We start from the raw sequence: 23,909 nt of genomic DNA, 5'->3' as shown, positions 1-23,909 counted from the left end.
CGACTCCCGATAACGGCAGAATGACTTCTCCGGCAAAATGCAGTCAGTGGAGGATGGTAACACAATGTGCGTAAAGCCAATCCCAGTCAGCAGTGAATGGATAATTTCCCCATCACATCTCCATCCTGTCCAGTAATAGTGGAGAACGGGGGCGTTGCAATATTGGCAAAGAATATTCAACTATGCAAATGTAACGGATATAAAGTAGTTTCCCTTCGCTGTTCGTGCCGTCCTCTGTTCCTTCCATCACCAACGCTTTGTATCTCTATGCTTCCTGTGGGAGGGGGCTGCCCAGGGAGGATATCAGCAGGGACATGTGGAGCTAATGGGGAAAGTTTGATCCGGTTGAATGTCCAAAATACTCTTGTATTTGTGAGTAGCTGGGACTGCCAGCGTGCAGGAATTGATGATTTAAAATACGACTGCTTAAGTACAATGGAAAAAGAATTTCAACCTGCAAATTTGCTAATGAAAGTGCTCTTTTACTGTGTTTTCTTTTCTTTCTCCTGTTTCCTTTAACTTCTTTTATTTTTTTTTATTTTCTTCATCATCCCTTCCCCCCCCCCCCCCTCCTCCTCCTCCTGGTTTTTGCAATATCTTTACCTGCTGATGACCATGTCTCTCAAAAAGTGAAAATGATTTGGTGAAACAAGCTAGGAATCTAAACATTGCAGCTGGGAAGTTGGTGCAGAAACACTAGGCATCGAAGGAGAAGACCTTCTACTAACCTGGCAACGGAGGAGACAGAAAATCTATTTAAAAAAAACAAAAAAGTTGTGGTTACAGTTTGCAGTGAAGCAATTTTCCAGTTTAAAAATCAGCCACAAAGAAGTTTATTATTATAGTATTTGAATAATTCATGTTTGACAAGTGGCCCTTTTTATTTTCTGCCACCATTTACATGGCCTGGTTTCCTTACTGGTGTGTGAGTGGTACGATTTCCTCGAGAATACTTCTCCGCCTTCAACAGAAAGCTTCCCTTTTCAAAGTAGTTGTCAATTTGTTTAATTTTTTTTGAATCGGTGGGGGGGCCCACTATCGCCATTGTTGTTGACCGCGGTCAATTTGATACGTTCCTTAAAAGGAATGACCAAGATATAGAAGAAGCGTGTGCAGTGGATTTGCCTTATTATCACACACCTTTCACCGTTATCCTTGATAAAGTTTCATCTGAAAGCTTGGCGTCATGTTGGGTGTGATCTGGGTGTTGGCAGACATCCCAGCCGCAACAGGACAGCTTTGAGTGCAGTGATGAACCTTTTTTTTTTGTGAGCCTTTGTTGGGGAGGGTTTGGTGAGTAAAGCACAGGAACAACCAGTGGTTTTGGTTTGAGTGGTCTGGATTTCCGAGATACAGACCCACCAAGAGTCCGAACTTCAACCCCCCAAATCCCCCTCTCTGTTTTGCCCCTTGACCCAGCTGATTTTGGCCTTCCTCGTTTTGTCAAATGTCACCTATTGGGCATGTTTGAAAATGTTTTGGCACACCCTGCGCATATTGAAAGCACTTGCAACAGGCAAGTCTTTTCACTGGGGTGTGTGGATGTGGGGGTCATGGGTTTGAATCTATTGCAGGCGCACTTCTAGGACGAGGGTAACGGCATTGTCAACTGTGATGGTTTCCGGGTACAGTGTAGATTGATAGCGGGATTGCCGGATGAGGGATTCGCCCGAAAACACAGATAATTCAGAAGCATGTATTTTTAAAAAAAATAAGGTGAGGGTGACGGAGGCTATATGGGATCAAGTTAAATGAAATGAGTTTTGAGAATGTTGTAAGACAGGTGAGATGGGGTAATGGACACAATAGCTTATATGTGATTAATGCTGGGATAATTCACAGCCAGTCCTGACTTTGTAAGTGTTGGTAAAACAAATGCTTCCACCGAGAATGGCTGTGCGAGTTTTATACTTTGAGACACCCACATTAAACAGTTTGCCATTACAGAATTCAGGCAGAGTGATTTGTGATACACAACTGTACGATGCTGAGAAGATTTCACTGCAATAAATTAGGATTTCTTTGTTTGCGAATGAAAGCTGTTTGAGATTGTAACCTTGTTTGGTGCCCTCTGCACTTAAAACAGGACAACCCCATTTGCCCAAATCCCGTTTTGGGTAGATTCTGTTGTTGGGGAATAGCTGTGTGAAATTCAGTAGGGACAGAAGTAGGGCCATTCAGCCCCCGGGACCTGTTCCACAGTTCAGTGAGACCTTGGCTGAACTGCGGCCGAACTAGTACACGTGTCTGGGTGTGCCAACGTGACCTCGTGAACTTCAGACGGGCCGATGCCAAAACGTAACCCGATTTTAACCTGCCCACTAGAGGACTCAGAACCAAGTAGCATATGTGGAAATAATTGTGAAGTATTTGGGACTAAACGGTTGGCTTTCAGAGACAGACCAATTGTCAACTAATTAGATCATGCAAGAGTTTATCGTGCAACCAATATCTGCTTTTGCACTATGCTGTCAAAATTATTTTTTATTTAAAAATATTTCGATTGAATGCGTTAACGATGTGTTGGCTGTTGAGCCAGACTTAATCCTGGTGCAAAGATATGTTTTTGCTGGGGGTAAAGAAATGTCAAAAAAAAAGAATTGTTTTGTTATTTAACCATCATTATTGTGAACTGTGTAGTAAAATAGATCAAAATAAATACTTGGAAAGAAAACCATCTCTTTGCCTGAATCCCCTTTTCCTTTTGCAAGACTGCCACTTTTTTATTTTTTTTGTTGTTTCTAACCATCATTGAGTTTTCTTTTGTTTTGTTTGAACTTGATCTTTTCCCAACCCCCCCCCCCCCTCCACCTCGACCCGCTATCTCCACCGTGGCTTTTTTGTTTTACCACCAACTCATCTGACTCGAATCCCAGATTGCGACAGACGCAGAGCAGCTGCCAATCAGCCGAGGAAGCCAACTATCTCTTCAAGCAGGAGTTTGGCGAGAAGATTTTCAGCTTGCAGAGTGAGGTGGATCTGCTCACCAAGCAACGGTAGGTGACCACCTGTCCGCACTGTCGATGGGGCGGAGGGGGAACGAACAGGGAGAATAGTTCAGCGCAAATTGGTGACCTTGTGCGTGGACAATCTCGTTGGCTTGCTCCGGTTATTATTAAGGGCCATCTGTTGACCAGTTTGGCCCCACCATTCATGGCTGATCTTCTAACTCCATGCCACCTTCCTGCGCCGTCCCCATATTTCTTAATTGCCGCAGTACTCAAAAACCTTTCAATCTCTTGGATGTACGCAACGATTGAGCATTAACAGCCCGCTGGGGTAGAGAGTTCCAAAGATTCACAACACTTAAGAGTGACAGTTCTCCCCATCTCAGTTCTAAATGGTCCCCTCTGTTGTACATTGCAAGGTCTGAGCATTTTGGTATACTGCCCCCGCTGGTGGGCGGGTGTACAGTACACAACAGGAAGGTGGCAGCCAGGATTTTTTACAATTCATTTGAGAAATTTGAGGATGGAAGAACGCGGCGACATATTTTTAGATCTCGTAAAGCTGATTTTGTGCAAGTTTGAGCAGTTTGAAAGATTGCTGCGTGTGCACAACGTATTTGGGTACAAAGTGAGTCAGAGTGAATTACTCCAGTTGAGAAAGAGGTATTAATGATCATTCATGGTGTCACGATGTTCCACAAAGACTTGTACAGTGGGATGTTCACTTAGGTTTTTTTAACATTTTCCCAATTAAGGGGCAATTTAGGAATCTTTTGGGTTGTGGGGGTGAGACCCACGCAAACACGGGTAGAATGTGCAAACTCCACACGGACAGTAACCCAGGGCCGGGATTCGAACCCGGATCCTCGGCGCCATGAGGCAGCAATGCCAACCACTGCACCACCGTGCTGCCCAGATGTTCATTTAGTTAACTGACCATCAAGCCTTTGCGATCATATTTGATTCAAACCAGGGAATACCATATTGGGCGGTGGCAAATCTTCAAAAGATGGATGTGGATTGTGATGGTCCATCCATATCCAAATCATAAGTTAGCAGATCATTCCTGTGAAGGATTATTCATTTCTAGCCACTAAGTTACCTATGAATTAGTACACACACACACACACACACACACACACACACAAACATATATATACACACACACACACACACAACATGCCAGTGTCTGCCAGAGAAATTAATGAAGAAACTCGCAAAGTTGCGCTGCTCAGTAACATACTCCATTGTATCATGATTGGCTGGACAATCATAGCCTAAAGAATGTGGGGATGAGAAATTGCAGGAGTATTTAACACGTAGAAATGGACAAAGTGTAGATCAAAGCCGTCTCATGTGAGGTTTAAGCGTAATTATTCTGCCAAGGTTTCGAGACCGATTCATCAAGGAGCTTCTTCAAGAACACACTGGGACGATCTGTGAAAGCAGTAGCAAAGAGTTACTTTTGGTATCCAAAGACAGTTAGCGATATTCAAGAGTTGGTGAAAAGCTGTGGTGTCTCAATGAGAAATGATCGAATCAAGGTTCCTTTCATTCCATGGGAAAACTCAAGAATACTGAGAATGGGGCAGCACGGTGGCACAGTGGTTAGCATTGCTGCCTACGGCGCTGAGGACCTGGGTTCGAATCCCGGCTCTGGGTCACTGTCCGTGTGGAGTTTGCACATTCTCCCCGTGTCTGCGTGGGTTTCACCCCCACAACCCCAAGATGTGTAGTATAGGTGGATTGGCCACGTTAAATTGCCCCTTAATTGGAAAAAATAATTGGGTACTCTAAATTTAAAAAAAAGAATATTGAGAATGAGTGCATGTCAATTTATTGGACGTGGAAGAGTATCTTGTTTTTCTGGGTGGTTACAGCAAGTGGATAAATGTTGAGTTTATGCCCGTAGTGTCAAAATTGAGATTGAGAAGCTGGTTTGCAATGTATGGGTTGCCAGAGGTGTTGGTGTGGGATATTAGTGCAGAGTTTGGTCAGCAAAGATTTGAAATATTTCTGAGTAAGAATGGAGTCGAAACACAGTCTGGTATCAGCATATCACCCAGTACGGACCCACCCAGTACAGACCCACGCAGACACGGGGAGAATGTGCAAACTCCACACGGACAGTGACCCGGTGCTACAGAAAGTGCACAGATTGTGAGGCGGTATTGGCTAGCCAGTAACTCTCTTTGACACAAGCTGGACAACTTTTCGTTCTCTTACAGTGTAAACAACTTTTCGTTCTCTTACAGTGTAAACCGACAGTCTACAACAGATTTCTCACCTTACAAGTTTAGTTTTTAAACACACTCTTAAGACGAGGTTTTCTTTCCCCTTGCTTTTCAATTAATTTATTTGCTATCCATGTCCGGCTTCAGTAAAATGCAAGATGTCATGATATACCAGGCATGAAATGTAAGAGAGTTTATCATGGTGAAAAAACACATGAGGTGATGTGAGGAGCAGAATGTGATCAGAGTTGCAAAAAGGACAGGTGCATTCATATATCTAGTGGAGATTGGGGACTCTGTGTCAGTGGCACTTTGATAATTCCTGGAAAGAGGAAACCTGACAAAGGGAGAGCATGAGAAACCTGTTACAGTCCAAATTTCTCTGAAACTGGAGGTTTGTCGGCATTACAGAATACAGCAGCCATCATAAAGTGAGTCAGGCTCTGATTGAGGCAAATCGATCCATGTCATAGTTCCAGCCATTAAGTGATGTTGGTAGACACACAGTTCATGTCTGATGCAGCGAGAGAAGTTGAGGGAAATGGAAAGAGATACCCAGCAAGAAAGAAACAAGATAGAGGAAGGAAGAAATTGTGAAATTGTATTTTTGTTAAAATTATAAAACTGTTGGAATGTTTTTATAACTCTGATAACTAACTAACTAGATTTCTCTTTGAAATAGCCGACACAGGCCTGATGGGCTGAAAGGCCTCGTGCTTTACTACTCTGTGAAGTAGAAGGAGAGGGAAAACCACAACGATACTTCGGGCCTATCTAAGATAGGGCGCTGGTAGTTAGCACTGCTGCCTCACAGCGGCAGGGACCTGGGTTCAATTCCGGCCTTGGGTAACAACTGTCTGAATGGAGTTTGCACTTTCTCCCCGTGTCTGCTTAGGTTTCTTCCGGGTGCTCCGGTTTCCTCCCACAGTCCGAAGATGTGCAGATTAGGTGGATTTGGCCTAAATTGATAAATTGCTCCTCAACTATCCAAAGATGTGTAGATAAGGTGGTGTTACGGTGACAGGTCGGGGGAGTAAGCATGGCTAGGGGTGCTCTTGAAAGTTGCTGCAGACTCTTATGGGCCAAATGGCCTCTTTTCTGCACTGTAGGGATTCTATGTCAATGAGTTGAGATGCAGTAGGGTGGGGGGGAATATATACCCCAGCACAGAACACTTGGGATGAATGGACCATTTGTATAAAACTCGGTGTTGACTGCCAGTTTCAATCAGCATTTCTTCATTTGGTTGAGTCCCCCTCTTAATTTGATAAGTGTGGTGGACAAGCACTCCAGTGCGAGGCAAAAATAGACGGTGTTGGTAAGCAGACCCCAATAATAATGTCTGGAGAAATTCAGAGTTCAACAATTTGGGTGGTGGGAAGGATGTACAAAACTGGATCTGGGTTTAATGCATTCAATCCCCAGTCCAACTGTTTGCTAATAGTTAATTAATTATTGCATAGCTTTATTAAATAATCGGATAATTAATTATAGGGGTGGTATTTATTTTTAACCAATTTAAGACAGGAGAGAATATTTTGCAAATTGAGGCTTTGGCTCGATAAACCGCGTCCCGTTATATTGCAACCTGACAGCGGGTTCTCCTGTCCCATTCTCCCTGATGTCTATCCAGATTCCCATTGATGTATCTCTTAACTGTTCACCTCAACTACTGTTTGTGGTGGTTCTTGCCGCTCTCTGGGTAAAGACCTCTGTTGGGTCGCCCCCCCCCCGCCCCCCGGAGAAAGGATCGGCAGTTTGGTCAGAGTTTCCTGAGAGTCGGAACCCCTCAGTTCCGCTGTTCTTTGCTTGTCCAGCCATTCCCGGTGTTTTACCACCGAGGTCGGTTTTGAAGAACGGAGCTTTAAAGCTTTTGGCCCTGATCTTCAATTCCAGACTATGATACGAACAGCAATGGGGGCTGGGTGTAAAAACTCAACTCTCCAATTCCATGTTGATGGGAACGTTTTTGGACAGCGCTTGAGCCTCTCTCTCCAAGCAGGTGAGAGCATGGTTACGATCAAAAGGTCGACCTGTTGCAATCATTCAGGTGTCAGTACTTTTTAAAAAATAAATTAATTTTTATGTTGCGTCGTTTCCATGCTGTAAACGGTGGGTGGAGACGGTAAGTGATTTATGAAATATAATTTCTTTTGCGTGTGACAAGGAACAGGAGATGCCTCACGGTGGGGGAGATCATTGATCATACAGTGCAGAAGGAGGCCATTCTGCCCATCGAGACTGTACCGGCCCTTGGAAAGAGCACCCTACTTAAGCTTACGCCTCCCACCCTATCCCAGTAAGCCCACCTAATCTTTTTGGACACTTAAGGGCAATTTATCATGGCCAATCCACCTAACCTGCACATCTTTGGACTGTGGGAGGAAACCGGAGCACCCGGAGGAAACCCGCGCACACACGGGGAGGACGTGCAGACTCCACACAGACAGTGACCCAGCCGGGAATCGTACCTGGGTCCCTGGAGCTCTGAAGCAGTAGTGCTAACCATTGTGCTACATGGACCTTTCTCACTCTGAGCTACCTACTAACTCCCTAGGACCATGAACCGTGTCTGCCGTCTTTTCCTCTCCCAAACCCTATCTGCTCATACGACTGCTGGGGGTCCTTGTCACTAGCCCCTCCATGGTTCCCCACCAGTGTCAATCCCGCAAAGTGGGGAACAGAGAAGGGGGCCATTCAGCCCCTCAAGCCTGTTTCACCATTCAGTTAGATCGTGGCTGATCTGTATCTTGACTGGGGTGGGGTGGGGAGAGGGGAGAGTGAGAATTCCGGCTTTCCGCTCCCCTTTCCGTGGGTAAGTGCTTCCTGACATCCCTGAACAAACGGCTTTGCTCTAATCTTAAGGGATAAAAGCCGAAAATATTGGAAGCACTCAGCAGGCCTGACAGCATCTGTGGGGAGAGAAACTGGGTTAACGTTTCAGTTTGATGTCCTTTCATCAGAACTTCCTTCTATTTTTAAGATCCAGTCCTCTAATTCTGGACCACACCCACCAGAGGAAATAGTTTATCTTTGTATCCAACCTGTCCAGTTTTTTTGAACCATTTTAAAAATTGATTAGATCCCCTCCCAATCTTGAGGGATGATGAGGCATAATTGTGCGAACCATTTTCAGAGATTGACCCTTTTACTGCTGATATCTTTACCCCTGATATCTTTATGGCGAATCTGCATTGCACCTCCTACCAGGCCATCGTGTCCTTCCTGAGGTATGGTGCCTGGAATGGTACAGTTACTCCAGCTAGGATCGGACTAAAGTACAATGTCCCTTCCTCACTTTCACATCCCAGTCTTCTTGATAGGAAGGCTGACATCCCATCAGCCCCATTGGTTTCCTGTCCAATTGGCCCACCGCTCGTCAAAGTAGAAGTCATGTTGCTTTTGAGTTTCTCGAGCTCTGCCTTGCAGACGGCTCCATGTTCCCTGCCCATTTATCACCCCACGAGTTTATTGTCACGAGCCCTGTAATCAAAGTGGTTTCTCCATCGTTCTGATCACATTCCTCTGTCTCCAGTTCCCAATTGGAAATGGGCTTAAAGGAGAAGAAACTGAGTTTGCAGAGTGATCCTCATCGCAATAACGGCTCGGGACAAGTGAAGGCTGATCAACAACAAATGGCCAATATGAAGAAGGTAAATGATCAACAAAGACATTGAATGGGCTCAAATATTGACAAAAACGGAACAAACCTTAAATTCATTGGACTCTGTGGTGATCACTGATAACCTATTTAAGCATAGCGTGAAATGACAGCTGCCCTAAATTGGGTATTGTCTATAGATGTAAATCTGTAGACCGAGGCTCGGGAGGTTGTTATTTCTGGAAGAAAGACCCCCAGTTGGTTCAGTATTTCCTGATAGATAGAATTGAACACCTAAACAAAGAACAGCACAGGAACAGGCCCTTCGGCCCTCCAAGCCTGTGCCGACCATGCTGCCCGTCTAAACTAAAATCTTCCTGGGTCCGTATCCCTCTATTCCCATCCTATTCATGTATTTGTCAAGATGCCCCTTAAACGTCACTATCGTCCCTGCTTCCACCACCTCCTCCGGCAGCGAGTTCCAGGCACCCACTACCCTCTGTGTAAACAAAAGAAAATTATCTCGTACATCTCCTCTAAACCTTACCCCTCGCACCTTAAACTAATGCCCCCTAGTAATTGACCCCTCTACCCTGGGGAAAAGCCTCTGACTATCCACTCTGTCTATGCCCCTCATAATTTTGTAGACCTCTATCAGGTCGCCCCTCAACCTCCGTTGTTCCAGTGAGAACAAACCAAGTTTATTCAACCTCTCCTCATAGCTAATGCCCTCCATACCAGGCAACATCCTGGTAAATCTCTTCTGCACCCTCTCTAAAGCCTCCACATCCTTCTGGTAGTGTGGCGACCAGAATTGAACACCATGGGGCTGGATTCTCTGATTTTTGGCTATGTCCGGAAGTTCCGTGGTGTTCTACGTGGGAAAGATCGGCGAGGCCCCAGCACTGATCCTGCGATGGTGCAGGGCTAGCAGCCGGCCACGTAAAACACCCGGCCTGCACAAAATAAACAACTGGAGAATTGCCGGGTCCGTGGCCCCACCCCCGACCGCTGTGGTGCTGGACACAGTCCGCAGCTCCCACGCTGGGCACCCGGCCGCTGAAACCATACGCGCCCCCCCCCCCCCCCCCCCCCCCCCCCCGCGCGGTTGGGAACTCGGCCCATCGGGGGCGGAGCATCGGGGGAGGGCCTTCAGGTGACGTCCTGAGGCCGTCCCAACGCTGCGATGACGCCATTTGGGTGGGGGGGGAGGAGCCTACGCAACCTGCTTAAAAAAGGTGCCGCCCCCGCTTCCATCGTAAAGAGGGATTCTCCGCCCGATCGGTGATTATGAAATCGGCGTCGGGATACGGACAACCGCGCCCTATGTTTCACGTGTGGCCTAACTAACATTCTATACAGCTAAGTTCTATACAACTAAGGTTGTGAATTAGCTATATGCCTTCCCTTATGTGTAAACTAATTCTGTTGGTCTGACCCAGTGCAGAATTGTAAATGACCTGATAGATGAGGCAAATTAAACTTTGAAAGTTTTCTGGTAATGAATATTTGACACTGGTACGGCCAGCATCGATTGCCCATTCCGAGTGCTAATGAGCCTTCTCCACGAAAAGCTGCCATATAGTGTGCCCCTCGGATCAGGAACTCCAGGATTTTTGACCAGCGAATGAATGGGAACTCTCCTGACTGACCTCCCCATCTTCCACCCTCTAACCCCGAGCTCATCCAAATCTCTGCCTCCTCCTGTCTGAATCCGGATCAGTTGCTCATCGCCGCCCCCCCCCCCCCCCCCCCCAACCCCCGAGCTCGCTGATCTACTCCTACTCCTGGTCCCGGCACCTGATCCGGCAATGTCTTGATTTCCTGGCCTTGTTCGTCCCTAACTCAGTAACCGGCTCCAGCCCCTCAACCATCCGAGATCTCTGCACTTCTCCAGTTCCCTCCTCGTGCACATTCCCGATTTAATAATTCCACCATTGGCGGTCTGGGCCCTAACCTCCGGAATTCACTCCTAAACATCTCTACCTCTCCCCATCTTAATATCTTCCTTAAACCCCAGGTTGTTGATCAGTTTTCAGCCACTGATTCTAACATCCCCTGTGCGGCCGAACACCAAATTTTGTCTTGACTCACCCTTTTGAAAAATGAAATGAACAAAATGAAAATCGCTTGTTGTCACAAGTAGGCTTCAAATGAAGTTACTGTGAAAAGCCCCTAGTTGCCACATTCCGGCGCCTGTTCGGGGAGGCTGGTGCAGGGATCGAACCGTGCTGCTGGCCTGCCTTGGTCTGCTTTAAAAGCCAGCGATTTAGCCCTGTGCTAAACCAGCCCCATTGTTGAATGGCTTGTGTTGATTGGCCACACAAAAGGTCTTGCAGCAGTCGTGAGGACAGGTGGTAACTTTGGTGATATTACAGGATTTCAGCTATCCCTAACCATCCTGATGGTGGAGATTGGGATTGGATGAGCTGCTCCAGGACTGACCCAGGCGGCAGTATTGGGAAGGTTTGGATATTGAATCCAGGGCCGTTGGCCCAAGTAGCTACCATTCTCCTGGATGGTGTTGCGTTACTGGAGTGTCGCAGGTGCACCCACCCAGGCAAGTGAGTGTTCCCCCACTCCAAAGAGTGTTGTTTAAATGACGCCTAGGCCATCTATGGTCGCAAAGAACAATACAGCACAGGAACAGGCCCTTCGGCCCCCCAAGCCTGTACCGGTCATGATACCACCCGTGGCCAAAATCATCAGTACTTCCTAATGCTCAGGGCAGCACGTGGCACAGTGGGTTAGCCCTGCAGCCTCACGGCGCCGAGGTCCCAGGTTCGATCCCGGCTCTGGGTCACTGTCCATGTGGAGTTTGCACACTTTTCCCGTGTTTGCGTGGGTTTCGCCCCCACAACCCAAAGATGTGCAGGCTAGGTGGACTGGCCATGCTAAATTGCCCCTTAATTGGAAAAAAATAATTGGGTGCTCTAAATTATTTTTTTTTTAAAGATCTTCCTAGGGCTGTATGTATCTGCTTCCACAACCTCCCTTGGCACCACATTCCACTCTGTATATAAAACCTCCCTCGCATATCTCTAAACTTTGCCCCACGACCTTAAACCTATGCCCCCTGGTGACTGACCTCTCCACCCTGGGAAAGAGTGCCTGCCCATCCACTCTATCCATGCCCCTCATAATCTAGTAGACCTCTATCAGGTCACCCCTCAACCTCTGTCATTCTAATGAAAACTGTCTGAGTCTATTCAGCCTCTCCGCATAGCTAACACCCTCCAGACCAGGCAGCATCCTGGTAAACCTCCTCTGCACCCTCTGCAAAGCCTCCACATCCTTCTGGTAGTGTGGCGGCCAGAATTGTGCGCAATATTCCAAGTGCGGCCTTACCAAGGTTCTATACAACTGAAGCCTGACTTGCCTGTTTTTATACTCGATCGAATGAAGCCAAGCATTCCGTACGCTTTCTTGACTACCTTGTCCACTTGTGTTGCCACCTTCAAAGATCTGTGGCCCTGCACGCCCAGATCTCTGACTTTCCATATTCCTAAGAGTTTTGCCATTTATGGTATATTTTCCCTCTTATGTTAGACCTATTGAAATGCATAAACTCCATTTGCCATTTCTCATTTGGTGATCGTTTATTGCTGAAGAGCATTACTGAGTTCAGAAAGTGCAAGAAAACTCTTTAAAACTTATTCTGTGCCTTGGCCGAGCTAGATGAATGGACAAGCCAGTACCCTGGGCAGTCACACCACAGTTGCTCTCTTACACATCTGCTGCGATTGGTAACATCATTGGAGTATTAATGTTGTTGTGACCTTGCTGCGTTTGCTGACGGTTTTGTCTATTCCCCAGTCTGCTGGTTCTGTTTATCGTGTACTAATTATTTGTGGTTGGTTGGAAATTTTTCAGGAACTGGAACAGCTTCGTGAAGAAAACCTGAGACTCCGGCAAGCAGGAGAGGACAGACCTTCAAACGGAACCCACCAACCAAGAAGGTAATTTGATGCTCTGTCTGTGGGGTTAGAAAGTATTGAGGGTTTATTTTATGCCACAGCGTGGTTTGTTGATTTAAATAGTTGCACACTGTCAGCTTATGTAAATGGCTGATTTGTTGGAAGAATCTGGAATAATTATGGAACAACATGAAAGATGAAAAGTCAATCCCCCACTGAGCAGCTCCTTCTGTATCTGACGCAGTAACTCCAACCAGAACACAATGGCCATCAGATTAAAGTGACAATGCTCAGCGATGTGAACAGATGGCCACAACTAAACAGAAAGGAATTTTCTTCTTTTGTAGTTTTTAGCTTTACATAAAGTGTTCTGATAACTGTCTTTTTTTCATGCTGCTGAAGATGAGGGAGGTTGAATATAGGAATTAGGAGCAGAGGTTGGCAATTCAGCCCCTCGAGCCTGCTCCGCCATTCAATCAGATCCTGGCTGATCTCTTCCTGGTCTTAAATCCACCTCCCCACCTGTTCCCCAAATCCCTCTGACCCGTTGTTTTTTATCAGAAATATTATCTATCTCCTTCCTGAAACTATCGAATGACTCCGATTCCACTGCACTTATGGGGCAGCGTGTTCCACAAATTCACCACCCGCTGCGAGAGGTAGTTCCTCCTCGTCTCAGTTTTAAATATACCACCTCTCAACTTATGTCTGTGACCCCCTTTGTTCTAGATTGCCCCACAGGGCAGCATAGTGGCACAGTGGTTATCTCTGCTGCCTCACGGCGCCGAGGACCCAGGTTCGATCCGAGCCCCCCGGGGTCACTGTCTGTGTGGAGTTTGCACATTCTCCCCGTGTCTGTGTGGGTCTCATATCCCCCCCCCCCCCCCCCCCCCCCCGCTAAAGTTGCCCCCTAATTGGAACAAAAAAATATTTTTTTTTTAAATAGGTTGCCCCACAAGGGGGAACATTTGGTCTACGTTTACTTTATCAATCCCATTTAGTATTTTATAGACTTCGATCAGATCCCGTCTCATCCTTGTAAACTCCAGCGAGTATAAGCCCAAATTGTTTAATCTCTCCTCGTACATCAACCCTTTCATCCCCGGAATCAATCCGGTGAACTTCCTCTGAACTGCCTCCAATGTCACCACATCCTTCCTCAAATAAGGAGACCAAAACTGGACACAATGCTCCAGGTGTGGCCTCAGCAATGATGTGGGTGGATTTTCCAATCCTATTGTTGGTGCTCAGTGTCAGCATTAAACGTTCCTTGACCATGTTTACCGGGAGTGAGGAGCTCACCCGCTTAACACTGACCCCTCCCAGCTGAAGGAAACAACACCGATCCCAGAAGTAAATGTAATTGTTTTCTCCTCTGTCTCCACTGCTCTCCAGCCCCATCCATCCACCTCTCATTCCCTGCCCCTCCTTCTCCACATCTTCTCTCTCTGCCCACCCCTCCCCCTTGCCCATCTCTCTCTCTCTTTCTGCCCACCTGTCGACATGCCCCTTCCAACTCGTCATTGGGCTGTTGTAGTTGTGGATTGTAAACTTTACGATATACCCAGCCCGATGAGCGTGCAAACTGGAGCTGGACTCATTCCTGTTCTTTATTATATTTTCAGGTCAAGTACAGAAGCAGAAAAGGTTAGTGATAATTTTTGTATCTTAGACCCTCACAGTTATGCAGCTTTTCAAAGAGGCTGGTTTTGTAACTGCCCAACATTGTGTCTCACAGGAAAGGTCAACATTGGAAAGGCAGCAGAGTGTAATTTGTAAACTCTGTGAAGAGGAAGTCTCAGTAACCAGGTTGAAGGTACATTAATCATCACCGTGCCTAGACTCTGCTGCCTACATTTGGCCCTGTGCTCTCTAACCTATATTGGCTCCTGATTTGGTGACACCTCGATTTAAATATTCTCGTCCTTGATTTCAAAATTCTCTGTAACTTCCTTGAGCCCCGACAACCATCCCTAACTTCCTCCAACTCCAACACCCGTCCATATCTCTGTATTCACCTCCATCCCCTACAGCCCCCCCCCCCGATCTCTGTCACCTCCTACACCCTCCCTATCTCTGTCACCTCCTACACCCTCCCTATCTCTGTCACCTCCTACACCCTCCCTATCTCTGTCACCTCCTACAGCCCCCCCGATCTCTGTCACCTCTTACACCCTCCTATCTCTGTCACCTCCTACACCCTCCCTATCTCTGTCACCTCCTACACCCTCCCCAATCTCTGTTACCTCCTACACCTTCCCTGATCTCTGTCACCTCCTACAGCCCTCCCTATCTCTGTCACCTCCTACACCCTCCCTATCTCTGTCACCTCCTACACCCCCCCCGATCTCTGTCACCTCTTACACCCTCCCTATCTCTGTCACCTCCTACACCCCCCCCCGATCTCTGTCACCTCTTACACCCTCCCTATCTCTGTCATCTCCGACAGCCCCCCCCGATCTCTGTCACCTCCTACAGTCCTCCCGATCTCTGTCACCTCCTACACCCTCCCGATCTCTGTCACCTCCTACACCCTCCCGATCTCTGTCACCTCCTACACCCTCCCTATCTCTGTCACCTCCTACAGTCCTCCCGATCTCTCTAACCTCCTACAGCCCCCCCGATCTCTGTCACCTCCTACACCCTCCCTATCTCTGTCACCTCCTACAGTCCTCCCGATCTCTCTAACCTCCTACAGCCCTCCCGATCTCTGTCACCTCTTACACCCTCCCTATCTCTGTCACCTCCTACACCCCCCCCGATCTCTGTCACCTCTTACACCCTCCCTATCTCTGTCACCTCCTACACCCTCCCTATCTCTGTCACCTCCTACACCCTCTCCGATCTCTGTCACCTCCTACACCCTCCCTATCTCTGTCACCTCCTACACCCTCCCTATCTCTGTCACCTCCTACACCCTCCCTATCTCTGTCACCTCCTACACCCTCCCGACCTCTGTCACCTCCTACAGCCCCCCCGATCCCTGTCACCTACTACGGTCCCCTGATCATTCTAACCTCCTACAGCCCCCCCCCCCCCCCCCCCCCATTCTCTTCACCTACTACACCCTCCCTATCTCTGTCACCTCCTAGCCTCCTGATCTCTGTCACCTCCTACAGCCCTCCCTATCTATGTCACCTCCTACACCCTCCCTATCTATGTCACCTCCTACAGCCCCCCCGATCTCCCTAACCTCCTACAGCCCTCCTGATCTCTTGTCACCTCCTACAGCCCCCCCCCCGATCTCTGTCACCTACAGCCCCCCCGATCTGTCACCTACAGCCCCCCGATCTGTCACCTACAGCCCCCCCGATCTGTCACCTCCTACAGCCCCCCCGATCTGTCACCTCCTACAGCCCCCCCCGATCTGTCACCTCCTACAGTCCCCCCGATCTATCACCTCCTACAGCCCCCCCCAATCTGTCACCCCCAAAAGTCCCCTGATCTCTGTCACCTCCTACAGCCCCCCCGATCTCTCTAACCTCCTACAGCCCCCCGATCTCTGTCACCTCCTACAGCCCCCCGATCTCTGTCACCGCCTACACCCTCCCTATCTCTGTCACCTCCTACAGTCCCCTGATCTCTGTCACCTCCTACACCCTCCCGATCTCTGTCACCTCCTACAGTCCTCCCGATCTCTCTAACCTCCTACAGCCCCCCCCGATCTCTCTAACCTCCTACATCCCCCCCCCCCGATCTCTCTAACCTCCTACATCCCTCCCGATCTCTCTAACCTCCTACATCCCTCCCGATCTCTCTAACCTCCTACATCCCTCCCGATCTCTCTAACCTCCTACAGCCCCCCCCCCCACCCCCCCGATCTCTCTAACCTCCTACAGCCCTCCCGATCTCTGTCACCTCCTACAGCCCCCCCGATCTCTCTAAACTCCTACAGCCCCCCCCGATCTCTCTAACCTCCTACATCCCTCCCGATCTCTCTAACCTCCTACAGCCCCCCCCCCGATCTCTCTAACCTCCTACATCCCCCCCGATCTCTCTAACCTCCTACATCCCTCCCGATCTCTCTAACCTCCTACAGCCCCCCCCGATCTCTCTAACCTCCTACATCCCTCCCGATCTCTAACCTCCTATAGCCCCCCCCCCCCCCCCCGATCTCTCTAACCTCCTACAGCCCCCCCGATCTGTGTCACCTCCCACAGTCCTTCCGATCTCACTAACCTCCTACAGACCTCCCGATCTCTCTAACCTCCCACAGTCCTCCCGATCTCCCTAACCTCCTACAGCCCCGCCGATCTCTCTCACCTCCTACAGCCCCCCCGATCTCTCTAACCTCCCACAGTCCTCCCGATCTCTCTAACCTCCCACAGTCCTCACGATCTCCCTAACCTCCTACAGCCCCCCCGATCTCTCTCACCTCCTACAGCCCCCCCGATCTCTCTAACCTCCCACAGTCCTCCCGATCTCTCTAACCTCCCACAGTCCTCACGATCTCCCTAACCTCCTACAGCCCCCCCGATCTCTCTAACCTCCTACAGCCCCCCCGATCTCTATCACCTCCTACAGCCCCCCCCCCCCGATCTCTGTCACCTCCTACAGCCCTCCCGATCTCTGTCACCTCCTACAGCCCTCCCGATCTCTAGACTCTGCTCTAGTCCCACAAGCCTCCCGAGATTTCTGCTCCTCCAATTCTGCTTTCTTGAGCATCTCTTGATTTTAACCGTTCCACCCGTGCCTTCAGCTGCTTTAGCTCCAAGCTCGGGGATTCAGTCCCTGAAGCTCCCTGCCTCTCTCTGCTGTGTCCTTTAAATTGCTCCTTGCTCCATCGTGACCTCTCCTAATCAGTCCTTGCGTGGCTCTGTCATCTGTTTTATTATCTTAAACCACTAAAATATGTTGTTAGTACAAGGAACCAAAGTGGGGAAATTGCACTTTGCAGTTCTAATGATGGACCCGTCTGGAACTTTGTCGTTAGTATCGAACATCCAGGTTGAACATCGAGGTTGAATAAAGTGGGGGCATTGAGCACTGCTGACGTGATGAGAACAAATTTAAATAAATCAGAAGAACCAGGAGCGCCAGTAAATGCCAAACCCACACATGGATACTTTGTATGTGAGGCTTGAAAGCTTCAACCATCAATTATGCACAGTAAGAAGTCTTACACCAGGTTAAAGTCCCACAGGTTTGCTTGGAATCACTAGCTTTCGGAGCACAGCTCCTTCCTCTGCCAAACACTCTGCCGTCACTGCCCAAAATGACACTTGTTCATTTTTTGGGTGGATCGCGCCCCTTGTTTCCTGGTGTATCTGAAACGGATTCCATACTGGACACCCTCACCCATAACCAGCACAGTGGCAGGGGTCTGTACCAGTGGGCGGGGATGGTTGTGTGGGCAGACAAGTCGTTTATATAGCACCCCTTAACTTGTGAAGCACTAGTAAACTGAACTGACACTCACAAAGAGAGATAATAGCACAGGTGACTTAAAAGCTTGATCACAGAGGTGGGTTTCAAGGAGCACCTTAGAGGAGAGAGGGAGAAAGGTTTAGGGAAGGAATTCCAGACCTTAAGATCAGGCGGCTGTGGCACGATCCCCAGGGTGGAGCGAAGGAAATGGGGATGGATTAGGGAGAATGCAGAGATACCGAGGGTTGTGGGGCAGGTTAGAGATAGGGAGGGGGCTGGTAATACCATGGTGAGATTTAAAAGCCAGGATGAGAAAGATTCACGGCATTGTCAAACCAAAAGCCAGAGTAGGTCAGTGAGCACGGGGATGGCTTGAATGGGACTGGATGCGAGTTAGGATCCAGGTAGCAGATACAAAAGACCGAGGAGACTCTGGCGTAATGTGTTAGCTGACTGATGTCCAAAATTCCAGCATATCAGGCATGTAAACGGGATTCGGATTTCACATGTCACTTTGAGTGACAAACCCAGAGCAAAGTCCAGATCAGAGAGAATTTCACATTTACTGTTTTCAACAGAAAGCAAGTGGTTTTTGTTGATGGGGAAACACTGGCAGATCAGGATCAGGCCCATCAAGTGTGCACTGGTTTCCTGCATGATCCAATTAGCTTTACCACCTCCCTGCTCGCTCCCCCATACCCTTTTCGCCACACTTGCCTTTATTTAAAAAAAATTCACAGATTCTATTGCTTCTAATTTATTTGCAGTGAATTGCAAGTTAGTCTTTATTATTAGTGTCACAAGTAGGCTGACATTAACACTGCAATGAAGTTACTGTGAAAATCCCCTAGTCACCACATTCCGGCACCTGTTCGGGTACACAGAGGGAGAATTCAGAATGTCCGATTCACCTAACAAGCACGTCTTTCGGGGCTTGTGGGAGGAAACCGGAGGAAACCCACGCAGTCACTGGGAGAACATGCAGACTCTGCACAGACAGTGACCCAAGGGGGAATTGAACCCTGGACCTTGGCGCTTTTTTTTTTGACCATGCTACCGTACCGCCCATATGCCCTGTACACGTGTTTTTCTAACCTCCCTTTTCTCTTTGTGTGGTTACCTACGTTTGTGTTGTTTGAGTATCTGACCCGTGGAAATAGCTTCACTAGTTACCGTTTAATATGACAGCCCTGTCAGGTCAGTGTTTACCCTGTGGAGCCCGAGTGTAACGTTTCTTCAGAACCGGTGACACCTGATCCCAGACCAGCTAGTCGACCTGCGCTGCATCTTTTTCTCCGTGTCTAAACAATGGCTTCAATTTTCTTACAGAAACGCTGCCACAATTGCCAAGCGATCTTCTGCAGTCAGTGTGCCATGAATGAATTGCCGTTGCCCTCCTCCATCCAGCCGGTGTGTGTGTGTAATCCTTGTTACAGGGTGCTGTTACAGCAGTACTCAACAACACCACCGCCCTGAGGCACCGCGACCTGCCTGCAGCCCAGAACCATGGATCGAGTGCGTGGCGAACCAGGGGCACCCGTCGATTTGTCTTTTCATGTGATGCTAATACAACATTCCACATTTCCATCCCCCCCCCCCCCAGCAAGAAGAACATCTTTTGACGCTGTTCTGAGTGACTGTACACTCGTTCTTGCTCTTTTTGTAAACTTCCTTTTAGTGAGCCAATCTGCAGACGCAGAACAGTGATCATCTGCTAAAAATAGCAATGCTGGCAACAAAAAAAAAAGCGTCTGAAATCCGTCCATTATTCATTTAAAGGACGAGAAGGGTGGTGGGGGGGGCACTGGATTGTTTCACCAGTGTTGTTGAATACAAATGCCCCCCCTCTTTAAAAAGGGAACAATTAATTTTTTTTAAAGGAAATAAATAACTTACAAGTTATCACCGGTGACCATCAAACAGCTTCTGTCTGTTACGGTGCCCCCCCCCCACTAGAAACAGGAGGGCTCATGCTCGCTTGCTGGGGCCATCTTGGGTGCGGAAGGGAGGCAGGCAGAGCCAGAACGAGCGCTCTGTGGCCCACGCCCAACCTGCTGAAATTCCCCTTGGCTCAGGACCGGAAGACTTACTTGGAGATCTTCCGACTTTGCTCACTTACCCCTCCCTCTCTGCACCAGGGGGCTGGTGTGTTGAGCAGGTTGTGGTCATCCTCTTGGCTGGATAGTGCTTCTGAAGAGTTGTTATGCAATAGATAATCTTGCTCTTTGGCTCTTTGATCAACAGTGATTTTGAATAGCGTTCTACAATCCTAATTTATAATTTTGCACATCAGGGAGATTGATTGTTTGTATATCCATGCCCCCGAGCTTAGAACTTGGATCGCCTGATCTTAAATGAAGCTTAATCTTAATTTTTCTTGCCATTGTGATCAGGGTTTTCTATTGTTTTTGGTGAATATGATAATGGGCTGAAAGATGGAGGTTTTTCAGTCAGATCATTGCACATGATTTTTACCACTGATTTATAGCTGAGCTCATTTCAAAGATTGTATCTAACTGACACCATGTTTACCACAGATGTACAACGCAAGGTACAACGTATTTTTGTGGCTAATGTCTGTTTTCAAGGGTGTCCACACATTACGAATTGAATGTACACAAGCCTGTTTATTACGAGCTTGATGGCGGTGTTTGATTTAGTAATCAGTTGCATTTGGATTTCTACTCATTGTTTTGAAGTAGCTACTGTATCCCACAATGAGAATGAGAGTGTAGTACACGACTCTTTAAAACTGTTTGCTGAACTCCTTCATTACATTATCATCTCTCAAAGACACTTTAACTGTATCGGGGGTCAGGAGTATTGTTCTATGTGAGACCCCAGCGAACTTTGTTCATTTAGTGTCTGGAAACAACTGGATTTCCTGATGTTTCATGGTTGTGTCTGCAATGGTATTTGAATAAATGTTTAATTGTGCACATTAATATTTCCCCAACCTTAAATCGACAAGATTATACAAATGCTTCTCTGGGACACCTTTTCTTTTTCGTTCATGGCTAGCATATGTTACACTCTGAATTACCATAGGAACAGAAGAAGGCCATTCATAGACTTCATAGAATTTACCGTGCAGAAGGCCATTCGGCCCATCGAGTCTGCACCAGCTCTTGGAAAGAGCACCCTACTTACCCCACCTTCCACCCTATCCCCGTAACCCTGCAACCCCATCTAACCTAAGGGCAATTTAGCATGGCCAATCCACCTAACCTGCATATCTTTGGACTGTGGGAGGAAACCGGAGCAAACCCACGCAGACATGGGGGAGAACACGCAGACTCCGAACAGACAGTGACCCAGCGGGGAATCGAACCTGGGACCCTGGTGCTGTGAAGCCATAGTGCTAACCTGATTCAGCCCATCATGCCTGCTCCAGCATTCCATGAAATCATGGCTGATCTGTGGCCTAACAATACCTTTGCTTAAGAAAAATGTATCGATCTCAGATTTTAAATCTAAGGAGGTGGTGGTGGGAACTGCCCTGGGTATGTCCGTCAGTAGTGTTTGGGAAGCGGTTTGCTTGCATGGGCTGATGGCACCGGAACAGAACTCCAATGTAACACCTATCCAGCAAAGAACAGTCTGCCACGCTACCCAGTACAGTAGTCCCCCGTTATACCGCGCTCCGCAATACCGCGGTTCGCGATATACGGCGGGGGGGCTTATGGACCCCAACTGTCAGCTTCCCTCTCCGGATCAAAGTGAGCCGGCCGCTGAAATTGACACTGCCGGCTGATTGGAAACCGGCTGACCCGCGGACCGGCAGAAAAAGCCTGCAGGAGCAACATTTGGTGTTCGAATAATTAATAAATTCTTAATCCTTCATCCTGGGGTGGGAACATAACGGCACAGTATTTATCCATTATCTGTTACAAGTCAGATCGTTTGCCTCATCGATCAGAGTTCTGATAAGGGAATGGATCTAAGAATACCAGAGTTCCTGGTAAGTTTCTGTGGGTTTCCCTCTGCTTCTCCCAATAACGTGGCTTGTTTTAATTAGATCCACGATGGGGGTTTTAAATTTATTTAAAAATCTATGCATGCGCTTCCCATTGTGAGTCTACGGGGGTCTGACCTCTTTTCCCCCCCCCCCCCCCCCCCCCCCCCCCGTAGACTCACAATGGACCCTAACACCCGCGTTAAAACGGGGACTACTGTATATCATTCCTGTGCTATCGACAGTCTGCAGGAAGTGTTACTGGAACTCACCAAATGTATTTGGAGACCGTCTCCTCTGACTGGCCCATTTATGAAATGTTGTGAAATAGTGTTTCCGATTATCTTACAGCACAATGTTTTAAACATGCAAACCAGATGTAGCTGAGCCTCGAAAGTGAAGGGTTGAATTCTTTTGGTTCTGTCAAGTCTGCTGTAAGTCAAGTGGGCAATCTTGAGGGGAGGGGGGCAAGCAGTGCCACCCTTCGTACAACATTCCATGAGGTGCACACCAGTTCAAAAGGCTACATATGGCAGTGACTAAAAAGCTTCCATTCTTTTTAAAGAAGCTCTAAGTATACCGTTGACAGTGGAGGGGCAAAATACGTACAAGAGAAATTTCTAGAACATTCATCACAGGTTACCCTTGTTAGGGAAACCATGAGAACAAATTAAACAGTAGAGGCTTTCAAACAAATGTAAAGCTGGGCTCTTTAGAGCATGCACCCTATTGTCGATGAAATGAAGTGAAAATCGCTTATTGTCACGAGTAGGCTTCAAATGAAGTTACTGCGAAAAGCCCCTAGTTGCCACATTCCGGCGCCTGTTCGGGGAGGCTGGTACGGGAATTGAACCGTGCTGCTGGCCTGCCTTGGTCTGCTTTCAAAGCCATTTCTTTAGCCCTGTGTTAAACCAGTCCCGAGCTGGAAGATACAAAGTCACTACCAAGCTCAACAGATGGGAGGCGTTTCCTTACCATCTTAATTTTTAGAACTCCTGAGGATAACATGAAAGATAAATTCTTCACCCAGAGGTTGGTAAGAACACAGAACTCTCTGCCTCAGGGAGTGGTTGAGGGGAAAGCTGATAACCAGGACGGAGAATGGGATACGAGACTCTCGTGGGTCATAGCAGTTCCGATCCATTGCGTTCATCTACTTGCGGAGTGCACTTCATTTACTTGCAAATTACTTTCAATGTCTGCACGGTCCCGTGAGTTTTTACCTTGCACAGCTCTGGTCTCCAAAACTCTCGATTAAAATCAGGAAGGCTGGAGATGTTGCAACAAGGATGAGATCAGAATCGAGAGTTTATGGCGATCAGGAAAAGCTGAACAAGGTGAGGCCCTTCTCTCTGGGAGAGAAAACTGACGGGGTGACTGTCTAAGAATATGAAAGATAATCACTAAAATATCCGACAGGGAATTCAGGAGGAACGTGTTTACCCATGGAGTTATTGGAGTAAATAGCATAAATACATTTGAGAAGCTGGATAAACATATGAGGGAGAAAGGAATGGAATATTTTGATACTGTGATGGGAGGACATTTATGTGGATCATAGCAGATGCTGTAAATATAATTTGACAGGTCCAGGATGACTGGAGTAAATAAAACTATCAAGATCATTCATACCAGAGAGCGACTTGCGGTGGTGGCATGTAGGTGGGAGTCACATGCTGGGTGGTTCCTGCTCAAGGCTTTGGTTTTTGAAGTTTAATGCCCTGTTCCAGGGACAGTTTTTGAACAAGCTGGGATCGGAAGGTGGGAGAATGCCTAAAACCCAGAAGAAAGCTGGGATACGAGCGAAAGTTAGCCGTCAAGTGAACGGGCCAGCCCGGCTGCAGGAAAGATGGCGGAGGGGAGGCTGCATCGCTGGGTGGGGCCGCG

At 47.9% G+C, this 23,909-nt stretch overlaps 1 protein-coding gene across 9 annotated transcripts in view; it reads left to right on the top strand.

The window, feature by feature from the left end:
• rufy3 (RUN and FYVE domain containing 3) overlaps positions 1-21,012 on the top strand; it is an 87,813-nt gene extending 66,801 nt beyond the window's left edge. For 5 of the 9 annotated variants that reach the window (XM_038792833.1, XM_038792834.1, XM_038792836.1 and 2 more), the window contains 6 exons: positions 2,877-2,996; positions 8,718-8,835; positions 12,657-12,742; positions 14,326-14,347; positions 14,439-14,516; positions 19,397-21,012. In XM_038792833.1, coding sequence (XP_038648761.1) covers positions 2,877-2,996; positions 8,718-8,835; positions 12,657-12,742; positions 14,326-14,347; positions 14,439-14,516; positions 19,397-19,543 — 571 coding nt within the window. In that variant the 3' untranslated portion in view covers positions 19,544-21,012. Of the gene's footprint in view, positions 1-630; positions 2,678-2,876; positions 2,997-8,717; positions 8,836-12,656; positions 12,743-14,325; positions 14,348-14,438; positions 14,517-19,396 lie in introns of those variants that run through there. The other 4 variants (XM_038792839.1, XM_038792840.1, XM_038792841.1 and 1 more) reach the window with 2 other exon arrangements.
• The last annotated feature ends 2,897 nt before the right edge of the window (positions 21,013-23,909 follow it).

The sequence above is a fragment of the Scyliorhinus canicula genome, chromosome 3 (assembly GCF_902713615.1).
Source record: "Scyliorhinus canicula chromosome 3, sScyCan1.1, whole genome shotgun sequence".
Lineage (NCBI taxonomy): Eukaryota > Metazoa > Chordata > Chondrichthyes > Carcharhiniformes > Scyliorhinidae > Scyliorhinus > Scyliorhinus canicula.
The sequence above is the reverse complement of the archived record's forward strand: the minus strand, read 5'-3'. Positions and strand labels throughout refer to the sequence as shown.